Source organism: Clavelina lepadiformis, chromosome 3 (genome assembly GCF_947623445.1).
Source record: "Clavelina lepadiformis chromosome 3, kaClaLepa1.1, whole genome shotgun sequence".
Taxonomy (NCBI): Eukaryota; Metazoa; Chordata; class Ascidiacea; order Aplousobranchia; family Clavelinidae; genus Clavelina; species Clavelina lepadiformis.
In genome coordinates, this window is record NC_135242.1 from 23094562 (window position 1) to 23114808 (window position 20247).

Here is a 20247-nt window from a genome sequence, read left to right on the forward strand (position 1 = left end):
TCGACTATGAGATCGTTTTCTTTCCAACCGCGTAAACGAAACCGTCAGATACAAAACGTTATGAACTGTTGGACAATACGACGGGCAGGATGACACTCGACAAAGATGGGAATTAAGGATCGCGTCATTTTCCTTTCCGGACCGGTCTTATGCAGGTCGGCCTGACGTATTTCACCAGACTTTCGCACCTGGCACTTACTGCTGAATCCGGTAAAGTGTCTTCGAAAGCTTATTGGTCATCGTTCATGCATTCCAATGTAGCTATCGAAGTCCTACATCTTTCACGTCCAGTGTTTTCAAATTTCAATGACGTAATATTTGTCCTCAGTATTTGTCCAAGCCGCGATGTTAGGTTGGTTTAAGTAAACCACCAACGATATGAAAGATCGTATTATTCCACTGACCTTGTAAGACTTTTAAGTCAATTAAAAACTTGCCGTCTTCTAAACACTATATATTAGTCTGCAATCACTTTTGTAAAACTTTGTGGAGTTTTATTTGTGAATAAGTTTAACCACAGGTATAACGAAAGAAAAGGAATGTCATCACCAGTTGAAAATACCGAAAATTAGAAGATAACTTGAACGAGAAATCATCTTGGGCAAAATGACCGCCAAAATGGTGACAAACACAAAAATGATGAAGATTGCAAAGGTGATGGGGTAGTGCAGCGTGGTCCAACTGCAGGCCCGCGGGCCAAAGTTGGCCCGCGAGCACCGATTTTTTGGCCCGCAAACTGATAGTAAGCTTTGATTCAATTCAATTTGATTCAATCTTAATAAAAAAAGAGAACTTTTTTCAGTTCTAATATCAATGTCACATTGTTCTTCAGTTCTAATTTCACATTTCTTCAGTTCTAATTTAAAAACATTGGCCCGCAAGATAAAAAAAATTTCTGATTTTGGCCCGCGATGAAAAGAAGTTGGACCACGCTGGGGTAGTGTATAGAAAATTTCATTAAAATATAGACCAATAACGCAATAACAATTACAACAACAGTAAAGAATAAACAGCCCGCAAACAAGCGCATCCAAGAGGAAACATCTATCGGTTGGTCAGTTGCAACATCGTTGTCGAAACTTTTATTACCATCGACTGCCTGTGTCACGTTTAACGTAAAAGGAATAGCGCCATCTTTAGGAAAGACATTGGAAGTTGTAGTGCCCGCTTGGTTTTTCAAAGAAACAATTTGGTCAATAACTTTGTCACGTTCGTCTGTGACATCCTGTTCTGCGAGTGATTGTTTTTGCACTGAACTGCATCGCTTTACTGAAGCGTTGTGGCTGCAAAACTCGCTTTGAGCTTTGGTGCGGAGTTTGATGGGAATATACCCGAATACCTTTTTGTGATGAGCTACCAGTGGAATCTGGAATGACACGTACGCCAAACGACAATTGTTACCCAAGCAAGCCGTTTCATTAAAAACAAGTCCAGGATTGGTTGGGTATTCATCCAATGCCCGATTTGCAATTTGAGCGGTGATGGATTGGCGTCACATGACGGGAACTATTCTTTAATGGTTGACGTCATGACGGCTAAGTTGGGGTTGAAGACAAACAACGACAATTGAGCCTCTACGAATTTTCTTTCCAACCGAGTAGACAACACCGTCACTTACGTCGGACTGTTGGACATTGTGCAGGTCATGACGGCATGACGTAATGGTTACCTTAGACAATAACTTTGCAGGCTTCATCCAGTGTGGCATAAAATGTTGATGAAAAGTAGTTATGGTTGTTGTCGACGCTTTGGTCAAATTCTTTGTTAAAATCTTGAAAAACACTAATGACGATGCCAGCGGCAAAGGCGCCGGTACAGTAATGTTGCCACCGACTCCGATGTAATCTTTGCACTCGTAATGATTTATTTCGAATTCACCGCTGCCAGTGTCATAAGCCACAACGCTGAGATGGTTCAGGCAAACCTCCGCCGATATGAAAGATCGTATAATTCGGCTGAAGTTCATTTCACAGAAAACAAAAGAACTTAACTTTATAATAGCAGTCTACAGCGAAAACAACTTCAAAGGAACAAAGTGGAAATTAATGATTAGTCTGCGATCGTGTTTGCAAGATTTTTGGTAAAATGAGTAGAAATATGCTGCGTCCATAAAACTTTCCAAAACTTTTTATTATTATAGCACTAGCAAAATAAGTAAAACTCATAGACTTTTGACCAACAGATCTATGAGTGGTAAAATAAATGTTTTAGGGTTTAAAATTATGGCAAATATAAAGTAGTATAACTTCTTTGTACAGAGCCAGAATATAGTTAAGACCACAAGCCGACAACGCACATAAAATGACCGACAAACAAACAAACGTTTACTTTAAAGAAACGCGAAAATAAGGCAACGTTTTATTGAATGTATTTACCGTACAAACAACAACAAAATAGTACGAGAAACATTTCATGATTTCCATGAATTACTGAGCATGCGGTCGTCCAAGTCATGTGATATTTATAATAACGCCCTCAGGCAAGTAGTCGTGATCGATGCTGACATAGTAGTAAGTCTCCACAAATCTACATCAACTGAACTTAGGTAACCGCCGAGACAGCTGCCATTAATATGCCCTGATAGGCAGGCAATCACAACAATATTGGTAACGACATTATTGGCTTGCTAAATATTGTCGCCTGTAACAAATCTTAAAAATATCGGATAATTAATCAAAAAAGTTTAAAAAAAAATTAAAAATATCCTAAAATAGTTTAGTATAATAACATCTATAGTCGCAAATTTTTAATACTTTACCACAAGCTTGCTAAAAGCACAACAACTGCAATAAAAACACGAATTTATTAAAATGACTAGTTTCAAACATGCTTTTGCCCTGCGCCAGTGAAATGTTCGAATAAATATGTGAAAATCAAATGGTCGACTGTACATAAAGGCTTTGTTCAGATGTGGTTGCAAATGACAAAGTTTGAGTTGAAAAACTTATAATTGTTTTAAGAGGTAACACAATGGATACCATGAAACAAATTGCCAAACAATGGCGCAAAATTCTGAGTCTCTAAATAAAAGATTAGGAGCTCGTTCAAAAAAAGTGGGATGACCTGTTCTGAAAAATTACTGAAAGAAAAGAGACGCCACTGTCAAAAGTCAGCTAAATGGGAGGCAAAGTGATTTTCAAATATATTTAGTTGAACGTTGCTCTGACGAATTATGAAGTATGGTAAAATATAAATAAAGCTTATTGGCTAAATGGTTTAATGATAACATGGAACTCCGAGAACAAATACATTGAAAGTAAAACAATACCAGGAAATCAAGTGATACCACGATGATGATACGATCAGGTAATCTGAGAATTATCAGCAGAGCAAAAATGCGTTGCCTCAAGCAATTAATTTCTCTTTTGCGTAGCTGGTTGTTGTGTAAACTTTATGTGAACTCCTAATTGGAAGGTGCGTGTTCGATAAACTTGCTATTTGGCCGGTTAAAACCGAGAAGCGATCCATAACTCTTTCTAGCTGTTAAACTTTCTCACCTGGATGTCGGTTCCATCAGTTGCCATCATGTTAACCTCTTTATAACGCAACTACAGTATATATAACAACATGCGTTAAAAGATTATCTTTGGTGAGACAACTCACGAACTTCCATGCTTAAACCACATTCATTGTTGACTGTGATTTTGCACTAAATTTGGGAGCGTTTTCATAGCCAACAGTACCATGAAATAATGCAATGACAACAGAGAAGAAATGCGACGCTAATTGCAATGCATTGAGCTACTGCGCCAAAAACAACGACTTTTGACTTCAGTGAAACGGCTCACACGAATTTCTATGGTTTTCCAGCTATTACTCTTGCAGATATTTGGCATAATTTGTGCGGACCAATAAAGAGATGAATATGGGTCGACGACGATCAATACAAGTCAGGTCATGCATGCACATTACCACAGTTGGACTACAAAAATTCATGATGGAATCTGCACCAAAGTATTGCAGTAGCACTGTGAGTTCAACGTATGATACTGAATATATCAATGTTTCCTACATCCAAGTAAAAACTTTCTTGATCAAGTTAAAACACTTTTTAAACATTGACAATAAAATAATAGAATGCTGATAATAATAAGTAATACTAATTGTCACTTTAGAAAATATTCTGGGAAAAGGTTAGTTTGGGTTGAACAACTGCATACCTCATATGCAGGGTCATTTGTTCTGTTACTGACGCAAATGCGTTTGACATCGTTTGACAGTTTCTGTTAAAAACAAGCATCTTGTGACGTCAATCGTCTTATTAAAAAGTTCTCCGGCACAGAAATTAGATGTTTATCTGCACATTCTCACGCTTCTTGACGTACAAGCTTTCTTAATACATACGCTTCTTTTTAAACGCTTGAACTTTGATTGTGTTTGATCAAAACATGTTTGTCGTCAAGAAAGAAATTTCGTGGAAACTACTTTTCAGTTTTGTTACCAAGTTTTCAAGCCAATATGACGTCAACGTAGAAGCAAAGTGGTTATATAAAGAGCAGCGATTTGGTGAGATTTCACTTCATCAACAGAAGATCTTCATAGTCAACGATGAGAAGAGTGATTCTTCTGTTATCATTGGCTTGTTACGTCATCATGACGTACTCGCAAGAATTTCGTCAGGTCCCAACCACTGTTTGTGACAATGACGTCATCAACTCCACCATGCCGAAAGGAGACAAAGGTGATGCCGAAAGATCCGGAAAATCCGGACTTCCAGGAGCCAAAGGAGAGCCCGGAGGAGTCGGAGAGAAAGGGATGCAAGGTGAATCGTGCGCTCTTGGGTCGCTAGGGAACAAAATACTACACAGACTGGCAAGTAAGTTGATGAGAGATATAAATTTTTGTAATTTCAACATAGTCATTTTTTCCTAAAACACTTCTTTTCAGAAGTTGAAGTATTTCTTTCAATTTCATCATGTGCTACGTCATCAAGCAACGGACCTCGCCGTTTGACGAGTGGTGTTGAAGTTTATTGCGAGGATGGATGGACGGTGAGTGAAAATCTTTCCACATTTATAAGACACGTTCCACAAACTGTTGAACGATAGTTTTTACGACCTCAATGTGGCAGTGGGTTGTGTGCGATTCATTTGCATTGTAGCAAGAAAATACAAGCGGCGATAAATTTATTGGCACAATATCACGCATTCGGTCTTTTCAGATTTGTCTTTTCCCACTTTTCTAAAACATAATTTTTTCTATAACTTTCAATAAAGCTGACTTGTGATTGTTTCGAAAACGCTTTAAATAATACTTAAAAAAAGGACTCAAAATTGTGGAATATAAATGTGTCTTATTATTATAATTCGAATGCAGCCACAACAATTACTCTGGGCGTGTTTGTCGTGTGAAACTGTGCATAAATAATCATAAGCATAAGTTAATTTTTATGCGATGATACATAAGAATTACTGTATGCTAAAAATTCCTGTGTTGCACACAGAGTCGTAACCAAGTCATCAAACTCGAGTCGCAAATCAGGTCATTTACCTTTTCAGACTCAAGTCAAGTCGAGTAATTTAGTGCAACTGGCTCGAGTCAAGTAGAGTCATTTGGTTAATAAGACTCGAGTCAGGTTCAGTCGATTAATATTCTAAACCAAAGCAAACAGAATTATCAAAAAAATTATCAAAATTAAACAAAACAAAACAAAATTATCATTTCTATCAACCACAAACGTATAGGATTATTACAAATTTGGTTTATAATCTGCTCCGTACGAACTCACATACCACTAGAAAATGATCTCAAAATTAATAAGATGCTTTGAGTATTGTTGGTGACGTGTAAATGTTGTTGTCCCTTACTTTTATTATCACATATTATTGTTATTATTATTATTATTGTTTTTGATATAATAAGCTAATTATGATTTCACTATTTACACTTGATGATTTCATATTTACAAAACTATGATTTCACATTTACAAACGTATTACACTTGTCCTAAAATGTAAAATTGAACTATTAAAAGGTTTTTCAAAGACGAATTGGCGGAAGTGTTGATTTCGGGCGACGATGGGACGACTACGCGAACGGTTCTTGCCAGATTGATGGGGAATTTTGGCTTGGTAAGAGGAAGTTATTTCAACTTAAACGCATTTTATTTTGATGTTTTTCGTTCTATTATTCGTGCTTCATTACTTACAGGATTCGACAACATCCACGAGATGACGCGTGGAGGAGGATGCAGACTCAAGATAGAGCTGTGGGATTTCGATGGAAACCAACGTCACGCCGATTAATTATAGGTCATAAGACGATTGTTGTGACATAAATAACGAAGATGTTATAAACCTTACATTTATTAACAAACGTAAAACTTTGTTGAGTTAATTACAACTTATATGTCTGGATTCGAATCTTTGAAAAGAAGTTGTTGATTTTGCAGCTTGTTTTCGAACGAATCTGCTGAAAAGTTATATCGGCTTCGTGTTTTTGGATACAGCGGAAATGCAGGGGACAGTTTAGCATATCAGAATGGTCGCCCATTCTCGACAGAAGATAGCGTCAACGGTAACCAGTACGTCATCTTACATTCAGGAAGAATTGTGTCGAACTCAATAAACATTAAATGCCTCAACCTCAGTAGGATTTTTAGTTTTACCCTGCCAGTAACGTATAAGATAGAATATAAATAGATCCAACAAAGTAATTTTAATCTTTCATGTTTTAATATATTTGTGGTTTAAACTGCGCAACTGGCCTTGGAGGATCTCAGGGATGGTGGTTTGGATCCGGCTGCGGCCATTCATTCCTCAATGGAGTCTGGATGCGTTAATCAAGTGGAATTGCTCATGGAATTATTTGGTATCATTGGAAAGGAAACCGTGAACCACTTAAAGAAACTAAGATGAAACTTCGTTGCGACTAAATACAATCTACGAGTTGATTTTAACCAACCAAGTAAACATTGAACTGTATTTAAACCGGAAACGCAGCAAACTGTAATTTTAAGTTGCCACGTATATTTCGTCATAATATAAACATATTTTCATTCCGTTATATTGTACGTCATAATATGATATACGATTTTCTTACTAAATTTGTTCGGGGCATTGTGACGTGTAAATACCGCATCACTGAGTGTAAGTGTTACACATGCAGCAACGCAGGTAGAAACATGCAGAAAATAAACATAATATTTTTAACGATAGATTTAGGATTGATTGATTAAAAATTTAGCTGCAGTTGCAGTCATCTATTTTATAGCTTAATGTTTTTTTTTCACTTAAGATAGATTTTATTACGTTGTTTGTGGAATTGCATTTTTCGTTGCACTTTTGTCAGTTTGTTGATTTCTGTGGTTCCACGCACTTTTAGTTTGTTAAAAGATATAGGCTATATCACCTGCAAATACAGTAAAAAGAGCTTATTTGTTTTGTCATATTTCATTATTTCATAATATTGTTTCGCTTGGCTGCGCATATTATGAGTTATTTTTAGCTGCTTACATGCATTTTAATAAGCGATGTGATGGAACCGGTGAAAATGATTCGAGTTATACGATATTTTGAGATATTTATGAAGCCAAGTTAAAACACTTTCTCCACATCTTTGCTCATTGTAACCAATCGGCAATCGTAATATTCTTTTAAAGTAAACTACTTGTTCTCAAACCGATAAACGTCAATCAGTGTTGACGTCATTCATACGCAGCAGTATCTTATCAAAAACAATAGAAAATGCACAGTAGTGAAAAATGTAAATACAAACTCATATTATTTATTGCGATGCACAGTGGCAATTATAGTTCTCTGTGAAAATGAACTAAGATATCAGATATACTGACAGCTGAAGTGCCTGTTGGATGGTAGGCCTATATAAGATAAGATCAGACCTGATAAGGACCTGATCCTCCAAAATTTTGAATTTACATTTTGTAGAAACGCGTAAAATTTTGCTTTTCTTTCAAAAAACAAACTGCTCAACATTTTCTTGTGCATTTCTTCTCAGTTTTTCGCGGCCTAAAACTGCTCTTTGGCGCTCAAGATCTTAAACCCTTCATTTTTTTATTGCTGTGGAACGCTAATATCAGCAGAGAACACAACTGTTTTCGTCTTGGCATGATGTTTCAAATCACGTGACCGTTTAAACATCAACTTATATGAAAGTAATTTTAAAACAAGATAGGACCAATTTACACAGAGTTTCGATTTACACAACGTTCTATATACAGTTCATGCAGCTAAGTAGCATAAACCAAAGAATGACTCTTGTCCTGTAAAAATGCGAATAGTTAACAATAATATTCGTATTCAATGTTTGTTCTTTTAAAGCGCGTATACTCAAACATGGGGTGTCTCTCGGAGGAGGGCCCGAGGCGGCCTCCTTGCTCGCTTAACCCTAAATCTACTACTGCAACTGACATGGAGTTACACTCTTATGCAAGTAAAATCGCTTGCAAACAAATGTATTTTAATGTTTAAGATGGTATTGCATATCCAATCATATCCTGAATTCCCAACAGGCCTATATAAATCAGCCAAGAACCAGTTATCTGACACCAGGTCTACGATTGAAAAATCCATCTCTGTCAAAAATCGCATTGCTTTCTAGTTCCAGTATGGAATTGGAACTGTTATGCGATGAAAGTTTAATAAACATGTCAAACATGCTACTGCGGTTGGAATTGTTTATCTGCAAAGAAGTTTTTAACAATTTAACTCGGACTCATCGACGCTGCCTTCAGCTTCGAGGCTATGAAACCACTTACTGTAATTGTTACAAACGCAAGAACACTGCATAAAATAGCAAAGAACAGAGAAGGATGGAGAAGGTCATGCATTGAAAAGAATGTCACATTATTTCGGAAGCCTGGACAGGCAAGGAGCTTACAGAAAAAAAGAGGCATATTGGGGGATTCACCAGAAAGTTAAAGAAAGTAGATTTCATTCATTCATTTTATTATTCGTCTTAACGTGGAGAACGAAAAAATTGTGCTGAATCAGGTGGTGGAAAACATATTAGCAGTTAATGACAATATTTCCAAAAATTGGATGGGCAAATGTGACAAGGTCTCGAGAGCAAAAACGTGCATTACAGACCAGTAAGAGAATGTAAAAGAGTTATTAGCGTCAGTACGGCTACCAAACCCAAACCCAAACCCAAACCCAAACTACAAAACCCATAATTTTAACACATTTAATATAAAACAGAAGTTACGCTGATAGCTTGGCAGGACGTAAGCGTTGTGTCACAGTCAAGATGGAACCGATCGGTGTGTCTGGATGGAAGAAGAAAATCCCTACTAATATGAACTCCGGTACTACGACACCTTATCGAAAGACACTTTATCGAAAGACACTTTATCGAACGACACCTGATCGAAACGACAGCTGATCGAAAGACACTTTATCGAACGACAGTTAATCGAGCCGACAGTTGATCGAAAGACACCTCATCGAAACGACAGCTGATCGAACGACATTTTATCGAACCGACAGTTAATCAAAACGACAGTTGATCGAACGACACTTTATCGAACCGACAGTTCAAGCAAGATTTTAGCGTGTTTCTCAAACATTGGAACAATGAGCCATTGTGATGTGCGGTCTTTGTAATGGTGTGCATTAATGAATTGTGATGTATATATCATAAAGTTGACGATTTATATTTTATATCTATATTTTATATTTGTATCATAAAGTGTTCGATTTCGCATGGCGGCCGGCCCGCCCACATATTAATAAGATATCACAAGAATACGCACGAGAATTACTAAGTACGAGATTGTCTGTACAGTAGACTAGACTAGTCATTATAGATACAAAGAGTAAGGAATTGAAGGCAAAATTTAATAGCAAGGGGCATGTCGCTGTCTGACTTTTACACAAAGTAGCTTCTTGAAAGTGGTCTTTATCCCAGCTTGACCGACAGCGCAAAATAAATGGCTTCGATGCTTGGTAGCACGTACACATGTGAACAAATGTTTTCAACAATGAAATTCACGAAAAGCAACCTAAGATCACGCATTTCCGACGCCTATTTAGAAAATGTTCTGGCTCTTGCTTCATATGACTTGCCACCAGATGTTGAAAAACTTTCACAAAGCAAGCAGCATCAAGTGTCACTTTAATGCTGTGTTGTTGAAGTGTGAACACAAATATTTTGCTCTTTTTGTGATTGGTACGATTGAGATTGCAGCAATGTGGTGTAATATACTGAAGTGAGTGTGAATTATAGTATTAATGAGGCATCAGGTAATTAATGAGGCATCAAGTTGTCAATGAGGCAAGTTGCAAAATAAAGGTCAAACTTTGCAAATTTTAAGGTCAAAGTTAAAAATTTTTGGGTCAAAAAACTGGTTGCCCTATTTATGAGTTATATGACTATTATAATTACATTATTTGATCATATTGTGTATACTTACATTTCCACACTATTTGATTTTAGACATCTTAAGAATTCTTGTAATTTTTTCCACGTTAATAACGATTGTATACATATCGAAATGGAATTCATTTTAAGTGATAAAGGCAAACGAAAGTTGGCCTTGGACGGTTTCTTGTACGTTCGTGACAAAACAACAAATGGCGTAACTTACTGGAGATGTGAGGACTACCTCAAATGCAAAAGCCGTCTATCCACAGCCGAGGACGACAGCCTCAAGAGAGCACCATCTGAACACAGTCATCCACCAAACCCTGCACGTGTTATAGTTGCAAGAGCACAAGCCAGCATGCGAGATCGAGCAATCAATTCAGATGAACGTACCTCAAACATTATTCAGAGGGAAACGCAGGATATATCCTTAGCCACCGCTGGTGCTCTCCCTAAAGCAACATCATTAAAGCGGATGATACAGCGAAAGCGCGTATGTCCAGAAGGAATCGGCTTGATGGATGAACTCCGCGTGACACCGAGGGGAGAAGCCTTCGTTATCGAGGAAGACGATGAGAACGAATTCTATATGTTTGCGTCTCAAAAGAATCTGGATATACTGAACAAATGCGCTAATTGGTTTTGTGACGGTACATTCGATGTTGCCCCACTTGGATACCAGCTGTACACGATACACGCGCTGGTCGATGAAAATCGCACGGTGCCACTCGTATACACCGTTACCGAGAACAAATCTGAAGCTGTGTACAATCGCATCTTTGGTTTATTGGAACAACAGCGACCAGGAATAGCCCCAGAAACCGTAACAATAGACTTTGAAATGGCAGCATATAATGCTCTTTCTTCCAGCTTCCCTCGGGCAGAAATTCTCGGCTGCCTTTTCCATTTTGGCCAATGTAGCTTCCGGAAAATTCAGGCTCTCTCTCTGCAGCGGTGGTTCAATGAAGATGCAGAGCACGCCCTTCGCATAAAATGCTTCCAGGCACTGGCATTCGTTCCGCCTGAAGACGTTGTACAACGGTTCGAGGACTTCCTGGCCACGTTCAGTGACGACGATGAGCAGCACTTGTCTGAATACATTGACTATTTTGAAAATACTTGGATTGGACGATTGTGTCGCAGGAATCGTCGTCAACCTCTATTTCCTATCCGATGTTGGAATGTCTTCCACCGGGTTCAAGATGACCTTCCACGAACGAATAATAGCATTGAAGGATGGCACAATGCGTTCAGCAAGCGTGTCTCAATATCCCATCCGACGCTTCGCAGACTCGTCAAAAAAATTAAGCAGGAACAAGGTTCCAACGAAATGTTAATTGAGCAATTGAGTGCTGGAATCGATGGCCCACCACGGAAGAAGCGCTACGACGCTGTCAACCAACGTCTGAGGAGCATAGTTGAAAATTATGACTCAACAAATATGGACATAAAAAGTTATCTTCGAGCAATTGCACACAACTTGTGATTAAATGAATGCGATTGAAATGTGCACTTCGTCAGTTGTCGTGCTTTTAACAGTGCATGTTGTCAGTTCTTTTAATAAATTGTCGTTCTTTTAACAGTGCATATCGTCAGTTGTTTCAATAAATTGTGGATCTTTTAACCCTATCCTAACCAGGCTCGCGAGTTTACTAAAAAAACTAGGTGTGGCCAACCCCGCACACACATTTGCAATCGTTAATTACTAGAAACCTATGCGTCGTAGACGATGAGATTATTACAGGTTAGTAGAAACATCATCTGGCTTCCTGTATACATCATAATTGTAAAACTAAAGAAAGTGAATTTAGTGTAAATTAGGTATTTCTAAAAGTGACACATTTCTAGAAATTCTTCATGTTACGCCGCGCCCCCGCTGTGAGAAGAGAACGAAAAAGAATAGTTAGTCAAGTTATTGGTGCGTAAATGAGTAATACGTTTCAATGCGGAGAGAGAGCAAAATTATATAAATATCACAATATCTCAAAAATTACAAAATCCAACTTTATCAAACAAACATGGACAGATAGCTGAACATCACAATGACCCATTGTTTCAATGTTTGAGAAACACGCAAAAATCTTGCTTGAACTGTCGGTTCGATAAAGTGTCGTTCGATCAACTGTCGTTTTGATTAACTGTCGGTTCGATAAAGTGTCGTTTGATCAACTTTCGGTTCGATAAAGTGTCTTTCGATCAACTGTCGTTTCGATCAGGTGTCGTTTCGATCAGGTGTCGTTCGATTAAGTGTCTTTCGATAAAGTGTCGTTCGATCAAGTGTCGTTCGATAAAGTGTCTTTCGATAAGGTGTCGGGTCACGATGAACTCCATTCATGGGACAGAAGTCCCGTTCAGGTGGCCTGTGCACACGATCAGTTTGTTTAAAGATGCAAACATCGACAGTGATGTAAGTGCCAGGAAGAGATGAACATACTTAACGCCCGGTTGGATCTTGCAGCAAGCGATCTTGAAAGTCCATTTTTTATGGTTAAGGCTTCTTTACCAGGGTGTAAATGAGTCTTTTTTTCAAACCAAAATCTTTCTGTTTGTATTCTAAACACAATATTTAACCTACAAGGCAGGAAAGAGTACTAGATTCTGATTTTACAACAGCTGTTATTTAGAGAATAATCGACATAAAGATAAAAATAGATGTAGAGTGGCAAGTGGTGCAGGAGAGAAAGCAATAATACTAATTTTGATAGAAACTGCAATCAAGGTAATGTGGTTGTGTAAAGTAGGGTACTACGACACCTTATCGAAAGACACTTTATCGAACGACACTTTATCGAACGACACCTGATCGAAACGACAGCTGATCGAAAGACACTTTATCGAACGACAGTTAATCGAGCCGACAGTTGATCGAACGACACTTTATCGAAACGACAGCTGATCGAACGACACTTTATCAAACCGACAGTTCAAGCAAGATTTTTGCGTGTTTCTCAAACATTGAAACAATGAGCCATTGTGATGTGCGGTCTTTGTAATGGTGTGCATTAATGAATTGTGATGTATATATCATAAAGTTGACGATTTATATTTTATATCTATATTTTATATTTGTATCATAAAGTGTTCGATTTCGCATGGCGGCCGGCCCGCCCACATATTAATAAGATATCACAAGAATACGCACGTGAATTACTAAGTACGAGATTGTCTGTACAGGAGACTAGACTAGTCATTATAGATACAAAGAGTAAGGAACTGACGCTGTCGACCAACGGCTGAAGAGCATAGTTGAAAATTATGACTCAACAAATATGGACATAAAAAGTTATCTTCGAGCAATTGCACACAACTTGTGATTAAATGAATGCGATTGAAATGTGCACTTCGTCAGTTGTCGTGCTTTTAACAGTGCATGTTGTCAGTTCTTTTAATAAATTGTCGTTCTTTTAACAGTGCATATCGTCAGTTGTTTCAATAAATTGTGGATCTTTTAACCCTATCCTAACCAGGCTCGCGAGTTTACTAAAAAAACTAGGTGTGGCCAACCCCGCACACACATTTGCAATCGTTAATTACTAGAAACCTATGCGTCGTAGACGATGAGATTATTACAGGTTAGTAGAAACATCATCTGGTTTCCTGTATACATCATAATTGTAAAACTAAAGAAAGTGAATTTAGTGTAAATTAGGTATTTCTAAAAGTGACACATTTCTAGAAATTCTTCATGTTACGCCGCGCCCCCGCTGTGAGAAGAGAACGAAAAAGAATAGTTAGTCAAGTTATTGGTGCGTAAATGAGTAATACGTTTCAATGCGGAGAGAGAGCAAAATTATATAAATATCACAATATCTCAAAAATTACAAAATCCAACTTTATCAAACAAACATGGACAGATAGCTGAACATCACAATGACCCATTGTTTCAATGTTTGAGAAACACGCTAAAATCTTGCTTGAACTGTCGGTTCGATAAAGTGTCGTTCGATCAACTGTCGTTTTGATTAACTGTCGGTTCGATAAAGTGTCGTTTGATCAACTTTCGGTTCGATAAAGTGTCGTTCGATCAACTGTCGTTTCGATCAGCTGTCGTTTCGATCAGGTGTCGTTCGATTAAGTGTCTTTCGATAAAGTGTCGTTCGATTAAGTGTCGTTCGATAAAGTGTCTTTCGATAAGGTGTCGCGTCACGGTAAAGTAGGCTAGCCCTTACACAAAATCAGTTTATATCATAGACACAAAGGGTTCAATAGATAAAAAAACATTTGTGTAAAACAGCACACTCACAGCAATGTGAACAAAAAGGGGAAAAAAGCAAGTTAACAAAGTTCTGAGAATGTGAACGTAAACAAGTGTTTATGAGTAAGATCGGACCACAGTGATTACGGAAAGCGGTAAAATTTAAAAAGTGTGTAAGTGCTCATAAGTACAATTTGATTACAGTGATTTAAAAATAAGGGTAAATTTAGAAGTGCATAAACATGAAGATAAAGGTGAGTTAGCCGAGTAGCTGCCAATCGGAGTACATGTTCTTAGACTGTCTTTCTAGCAATTATACTTTTAATTTGTTACTAAAAAGAAAAATAGATTAAAATTATCGAATTATGCCATTGTTTTGGTCCACAATATTTTAAAGACTGTTCAGTGACCTGCTTGCTGGAAAAAGATAAAGTGTAAGATTGGAACTATTTCTAGTATTTATGTATGGTTTTTCATTAAAGAAGTCTTTATAACAAGAAGGTAAATTTTGTTGCCTAAATTTATGGATTAAAGTACATTTTTCTTTCAGGTGGAGTTTAATAGTATCAGATTTATGGCTGGGTTTGGTTTCAAAGATCATGAAATTGGTTTTGGCCAATTTCAGAGTGAGCCTGTTGCTTATAAACCATTTTTGGGCAGTAACCAATTCCTCTACAAATTCTTTACTAACTTATTGATATTTTTGCCTTGCTTGACCAGATTAGTGTCATCAGTAAACATAATTGCATCAATTTTTGTTAGACAACTTTTAAAGTCATTTACATAAATGAGGAAATATAAAGGTCCAAGAATCAATCCTTGTGGAACTCCATGTTGCATTTTGCAAATTGAGTTAGATAAGGTTCCATTAAATTTTACTACTTGGTTACGATCAGTAAGATTGCTTTTGAACCAACTATTTGCGATTCCTTTAATGCCAAAGTGATATAATTTTGCAAGCAGAATATCATGGTTAATTGTGTCAAGTGCTTTCGACAGGTCCAAGAACACTCCCACCACTGAGTTGCCTTTTTCAGAAACACCTCTAATTTTCGTACTTAATAAAGAGGCTGCATGGCGAGTGGTATGGTCATTTGCGGAAACCAAAGCGGTTCTTTAAAGATAAAAGTGCTTCTGTTTGGAAAACTAAGTACCCTTGTATTCATTAAGCGCTCCAGAAATTTTGAGAAGAGACTTATTGGTCTAGTGGTGGTGGTGTGGGTCCCCATTTAATATACAGGAATTATTTTGGCTGTTTTGAGGGACTCAATGAATTTTCTCTTGGTTATAAGGACATTTTAAACACCTGAGGTTATGTACATAAACTATTTTCCGGTTTTGTTTAAGTTCTTTTGCTGGTATTCCATCAATCCCACAGCTTAGTTTTAGTTCCATTTTATTGATTGTAAGTTATATTGTTGAAAAATTCAAAGAAATGCGCAAAATTGATTAAGATTAATTCATCTGGATATTCTAAATTACTCAGTATCAAAAACCTCATTATATCGTGGTAACCAACCGATATCGAGTACGTTCTTGCTCATCTCTGCTGCAAGTATTTTGATTTACCAAGTAGTAACGTGAAACCTCAATCATGACAATAAAGCACGACTTATTTCTAGACTCTCTTTCTTATGCATATGACATCAGATATACGTCACTAGGCATAGACTATGCAACAGTTCGTAGGTTCTATCATAATGGACTAAGTATTAAATATTTACTGACAACATTTTGCCAATCGTCATGTGATTAACTGACAATGCTTTCACTTCCATTTTATGCTGCGTCAAGTCTAAAGACAAGTTGGGATAATGACGATCTGATTGGTCGAGGAAGGTTTGCGACCGTTCGCAAGTGCAAGCTTGATAAACTCGGAGAAGTTGCAGTCAAGTGTTTTTGTGTGCAGGGGTCACTAGAAAAGCAGAATGAAACACTGAAAGAGTAAGTGGCAGTCAATATCATAAGTTAATTCAATGCATAAATTGGCAAGCTATAAGCAATTGCAATTTTTTGAAAATATTTTTTATTCCCTCTCATACCATGAGTTCCAATATGATCACATTATTTACATGACATGAATGTTCATTGTGTGAGTATATGTTTAGGATTCTACGAGAGTTCGATGTTCTTTATCGCTTACATCACAACAACATCGTACAAATCGTTGGAACTACGAAATGGGCAAACTGCATTGACATCATCATGGAGTGTGTGGATAGCGGCAACCTTAAGGATCTACTTACTAGCTCTTGCTATTTTCAATTGGAGAGAATTGAAAAGAAGTGCTGATATATGCAACCTGTTTTTGTAGATAAATTACTACAGATTACTGCAAAATGTACTTTTATTGATTGTTAAACTGAGAGACAATGAATTAACAAATCAGATGTTGAAACATGGCAGAAAGTGCTACAAAATTTGCCGATAATTTCAAAATTAAAATACTTCTTTGCATGCTTTACCGGTACTTTGCCCAAAAGTTCTTTTTGCATAGCACCGCATAAACTATTATGACAAAATACTTGTGACAATCCAGTTTTGATTTAAATTGCTTTGGGCCGTATAACTTGTTTTTCTGTTACACTTGAAGTTTATGTCAGAGGTTACTGTCTGAATGTGTAAAATGGATACTGTTCTGTTAGTGTATGTACTAGACTATGCCAATTATAAATAAACAGAATAATTTCGGGAAAAAATACGATGCAATACAGGTGACTTGCCACCATACAACATGTTGATATGTACACAAACTTAGATGTTTTTCATGAAATTATAAATCATAGGAATTTGTAGCGACTGATGTAGAAATTGTGCTATTATAAGTAACTTACAAGTTTCTCTGCGCGAAGAACTGTTTTTAGTAATAAACACCTTGGGCCAATCAAAGATTAGTTGCTGCCTAATGTTTAAACGCCAATAAATATAAAATGCAGTTTATTTCTAGAGAAACAGGGTAGATAATAATTAATGTAACTTAATGCATACAATGTCTGTCATAATGAATAATAATGTCATAATGAATAATGTAACTGTTAAGTATATGTGTAACGAAATTATGTCATTTGTTATTTATAGCATCTTGTATTTTACCGTTTTTATGGTGAGTTAATTCTCTATTGCGATGATTACTTCAGGGTGTTTTGGTTTTAGTTGATTAATTGCGATTATCGTTGTTTATCTCACGTTTTGTGCACTCTTATCTTATCAATAGTTTGGCACCTCGCCTTTTGTATCCTATAAAAGCCGTTTTGTTATAAGTGATTAAGGAAAGTCGGTTTTGGTTTTGGGTCTGGCATTAGAAAGCAAGAAATCTCGGTTACATATGCACGTTGTATGACGGTTCAATCTATAAATTCATGTTGTTGTGCAGTCATTGCAACATATATAATATAACAAATGCATCCATGTTCAGTCTTGGGATGATTCGATACAAATCATCACCAGACATCCGGTATTTCACGGAGTTTCATTTCATTTGATCCTTCAATCGATCAAAGAGAAACGACAAAAACCTGAAGAGAGTTATCTTCGAGACTTAGAATCATCGTTGGAAAGCAATCCTGAATATCTGAACATCTTTACACCACTGAAAAGCATTGTCACTCAATGTTGGGGTTTCAACCTCGAAAGTCGTCCTGATGTTCGCCAAGGTAATAAGTTTAAGCAAATAGAAACTAGCATGTCTAATGTGTGTTACATTGGTTGTGTTCATATGTGTTAAAATTACCAACAGCTAATTTTACTTACAGTTAGTGTCTAAGCATTAGCTTGTTTATCAGTGGAGTATATGCACTGATGTCCAATTGACAAACTCGTCATTTCTCATCATTAACTTAGCTTGTGCTACTATTTTTTTTTTTTTCAAACGATATTTGGATGTTTTCGTTCGAAAGCTGGCTATCAGAAAACTTTGGTCGTCTTCAAAATTATAAGATAGTTATTGCATGGACAAGCTTAAACATTCCAGTGAAGTGCCACCTAAAACTCAAATTAGTGTCAAAATAAATCTGGAGGAGTTCTCTGTTCCATTTAAGAAAGGTCCGAAACCATTGCCATGTTATATCCAAGGTAACATAATGGGACCTTTAAGAGAGTTACCAGCCAACGATTGCAACTTGTTGTCAGTTCTCAATACAAAGGCACTTCAGCACATTTTCATACAAAAATATTACTTCTTTTTGCAGTGGATGATGCAAAAACTGACCCTGCCCCTGAACAAGATAAAACGAAGCAACACATCATGCTGAGTTACAACTGGACCGACTCTAAAGCTGTGACTCACAGGGTTGGTTGTCTTAACTTTTATTTATTTTGATATTCGAAGATAAAATCAAGTTTGAAAATGATTAATTAGTTGTACCACTGTGTTGATATCAGTTTTGTTACAGGGCCAGTGACATAACGTTGCTTTATATATTATAAGTTAGTGAGCAGATATATGTTTAGCTCTACTATATCTCACGCTTAACTATTTTTTCCTGGCCTATGACGGACTTCATAATGCTGGTTACACATTTTGGATCGACAAACAAAAAATGGAAGGAGGTATTTATTTCAAGATGACACAAGCAGTGATGCTTGTTTGATTTTTTTGTTTCTGTCATCAAATTATGAGAAGAGCGAAAATTGTCGAATCGAAGGTTCGCTCGTTCCTGGAAACGATAATTGTTCCAGTTAAGACTCAAAGGGATTTCGAACCTGATAATTGGCTGATTATGTATTTTATTTTCAAATTAATTTTATTGAACAAACTTATTCCTGGCTGGTTTTGAAGAAATTTAAGTCGCTTTTACGACAAAGCTGTGTTGAACATTACAGGCTTAAACATCGGCGGTAAACTGTACTTCAGCTTTGGTGAAGATTCATTCGATGAAAAATTTAAAGAACTACTCAAGGATATTGGTAAAAGATCAGTTACATAGTTGTACAAACATCTTTTTGCAATAACACTTGCAGAAAAGATTTAAAAACTTACATTTTGGCATTTTAAAATAACTTTCTTCACAGAGGCCCTCACCTCGCTACAACAAAGACTTCATCGTCGCCTCAAGACTTCAAGACACTCTATGACATCAGAGATGATGATACAGGTAACTCAGTATTAACAGAAGCAATAGAAATACCTTCATTCATCCAAATGGTACACCCCTAATTCTAAACTATGTATCTACTCCTACTACATTGTCTTCAATTGACTTCTCAAAATTTTTCCAAATTTCGCCCAAGAAGTGGACCGTAAGTGCGTCGACCGTCTGCGCAGACCCGAATTCTGTCTTATTGTTGAAAACATGAAGGAAGCAGCAGACCGTGGCCGCAGTGGAATCGGAGACAGCATTCCAATCTTCTGATGATGGTGGAACACACTCAGGAATGCACTCCAGCCATCTAGTGACAAAGGTCAATTACTGTTATATGCAAGTTAGAATATTATTTACATACCGTCTATACGATATGGCTTATAAGCCTACTATTTAATTTCATTTGATGTATTTTCCTAAACGAGTTGAAAGTAACTGTTTATCTGCACAAGTTGCCTCTCCATCTACCACTAAATTGTAGTTGTCAAAGTTTAACCATAAGGCAGTAAGCATCCAGCATGTGTATCGTTACTTTGCCTGACAAGCACTTTGAGGCTGCTAAGATTAATTTATTGTAATTATTGATCGCTTTTTTTCCTAGATCGGAGTTTGCAGATCCATTCTTTCAATTGAAAAGTAATCTAGCTT

General features: G+C 36.9%; 1 protein-coding gene across 1 annotated transcript in view; it reads left to right on the forward strand.

The window, feature by feature from the left end:
• Positions 1–4533: 4533 nt before the first annotated feature.
• The window catches only part of LOC143450574 (microfibril-associated glycoprotein 4-like), a 30018-nt gene continuing 14304 nt past the window's right edge, over positions 4534–20247 (forward strand). The window contains exons 1-2 of the mRNA XM_076951177.1: positions 4534–4816; positions 4888–4991. Of these exons, the coding sequence (XP_076807292.1) occupies positions 4549–4816; positions 4888–4991 (372 nt within the window). The 5' untranslated portion in view covers positions 4534–4548. The remainder of the gene's footprint in view (positions 4817–4887; positions 4992–20247) is intronic.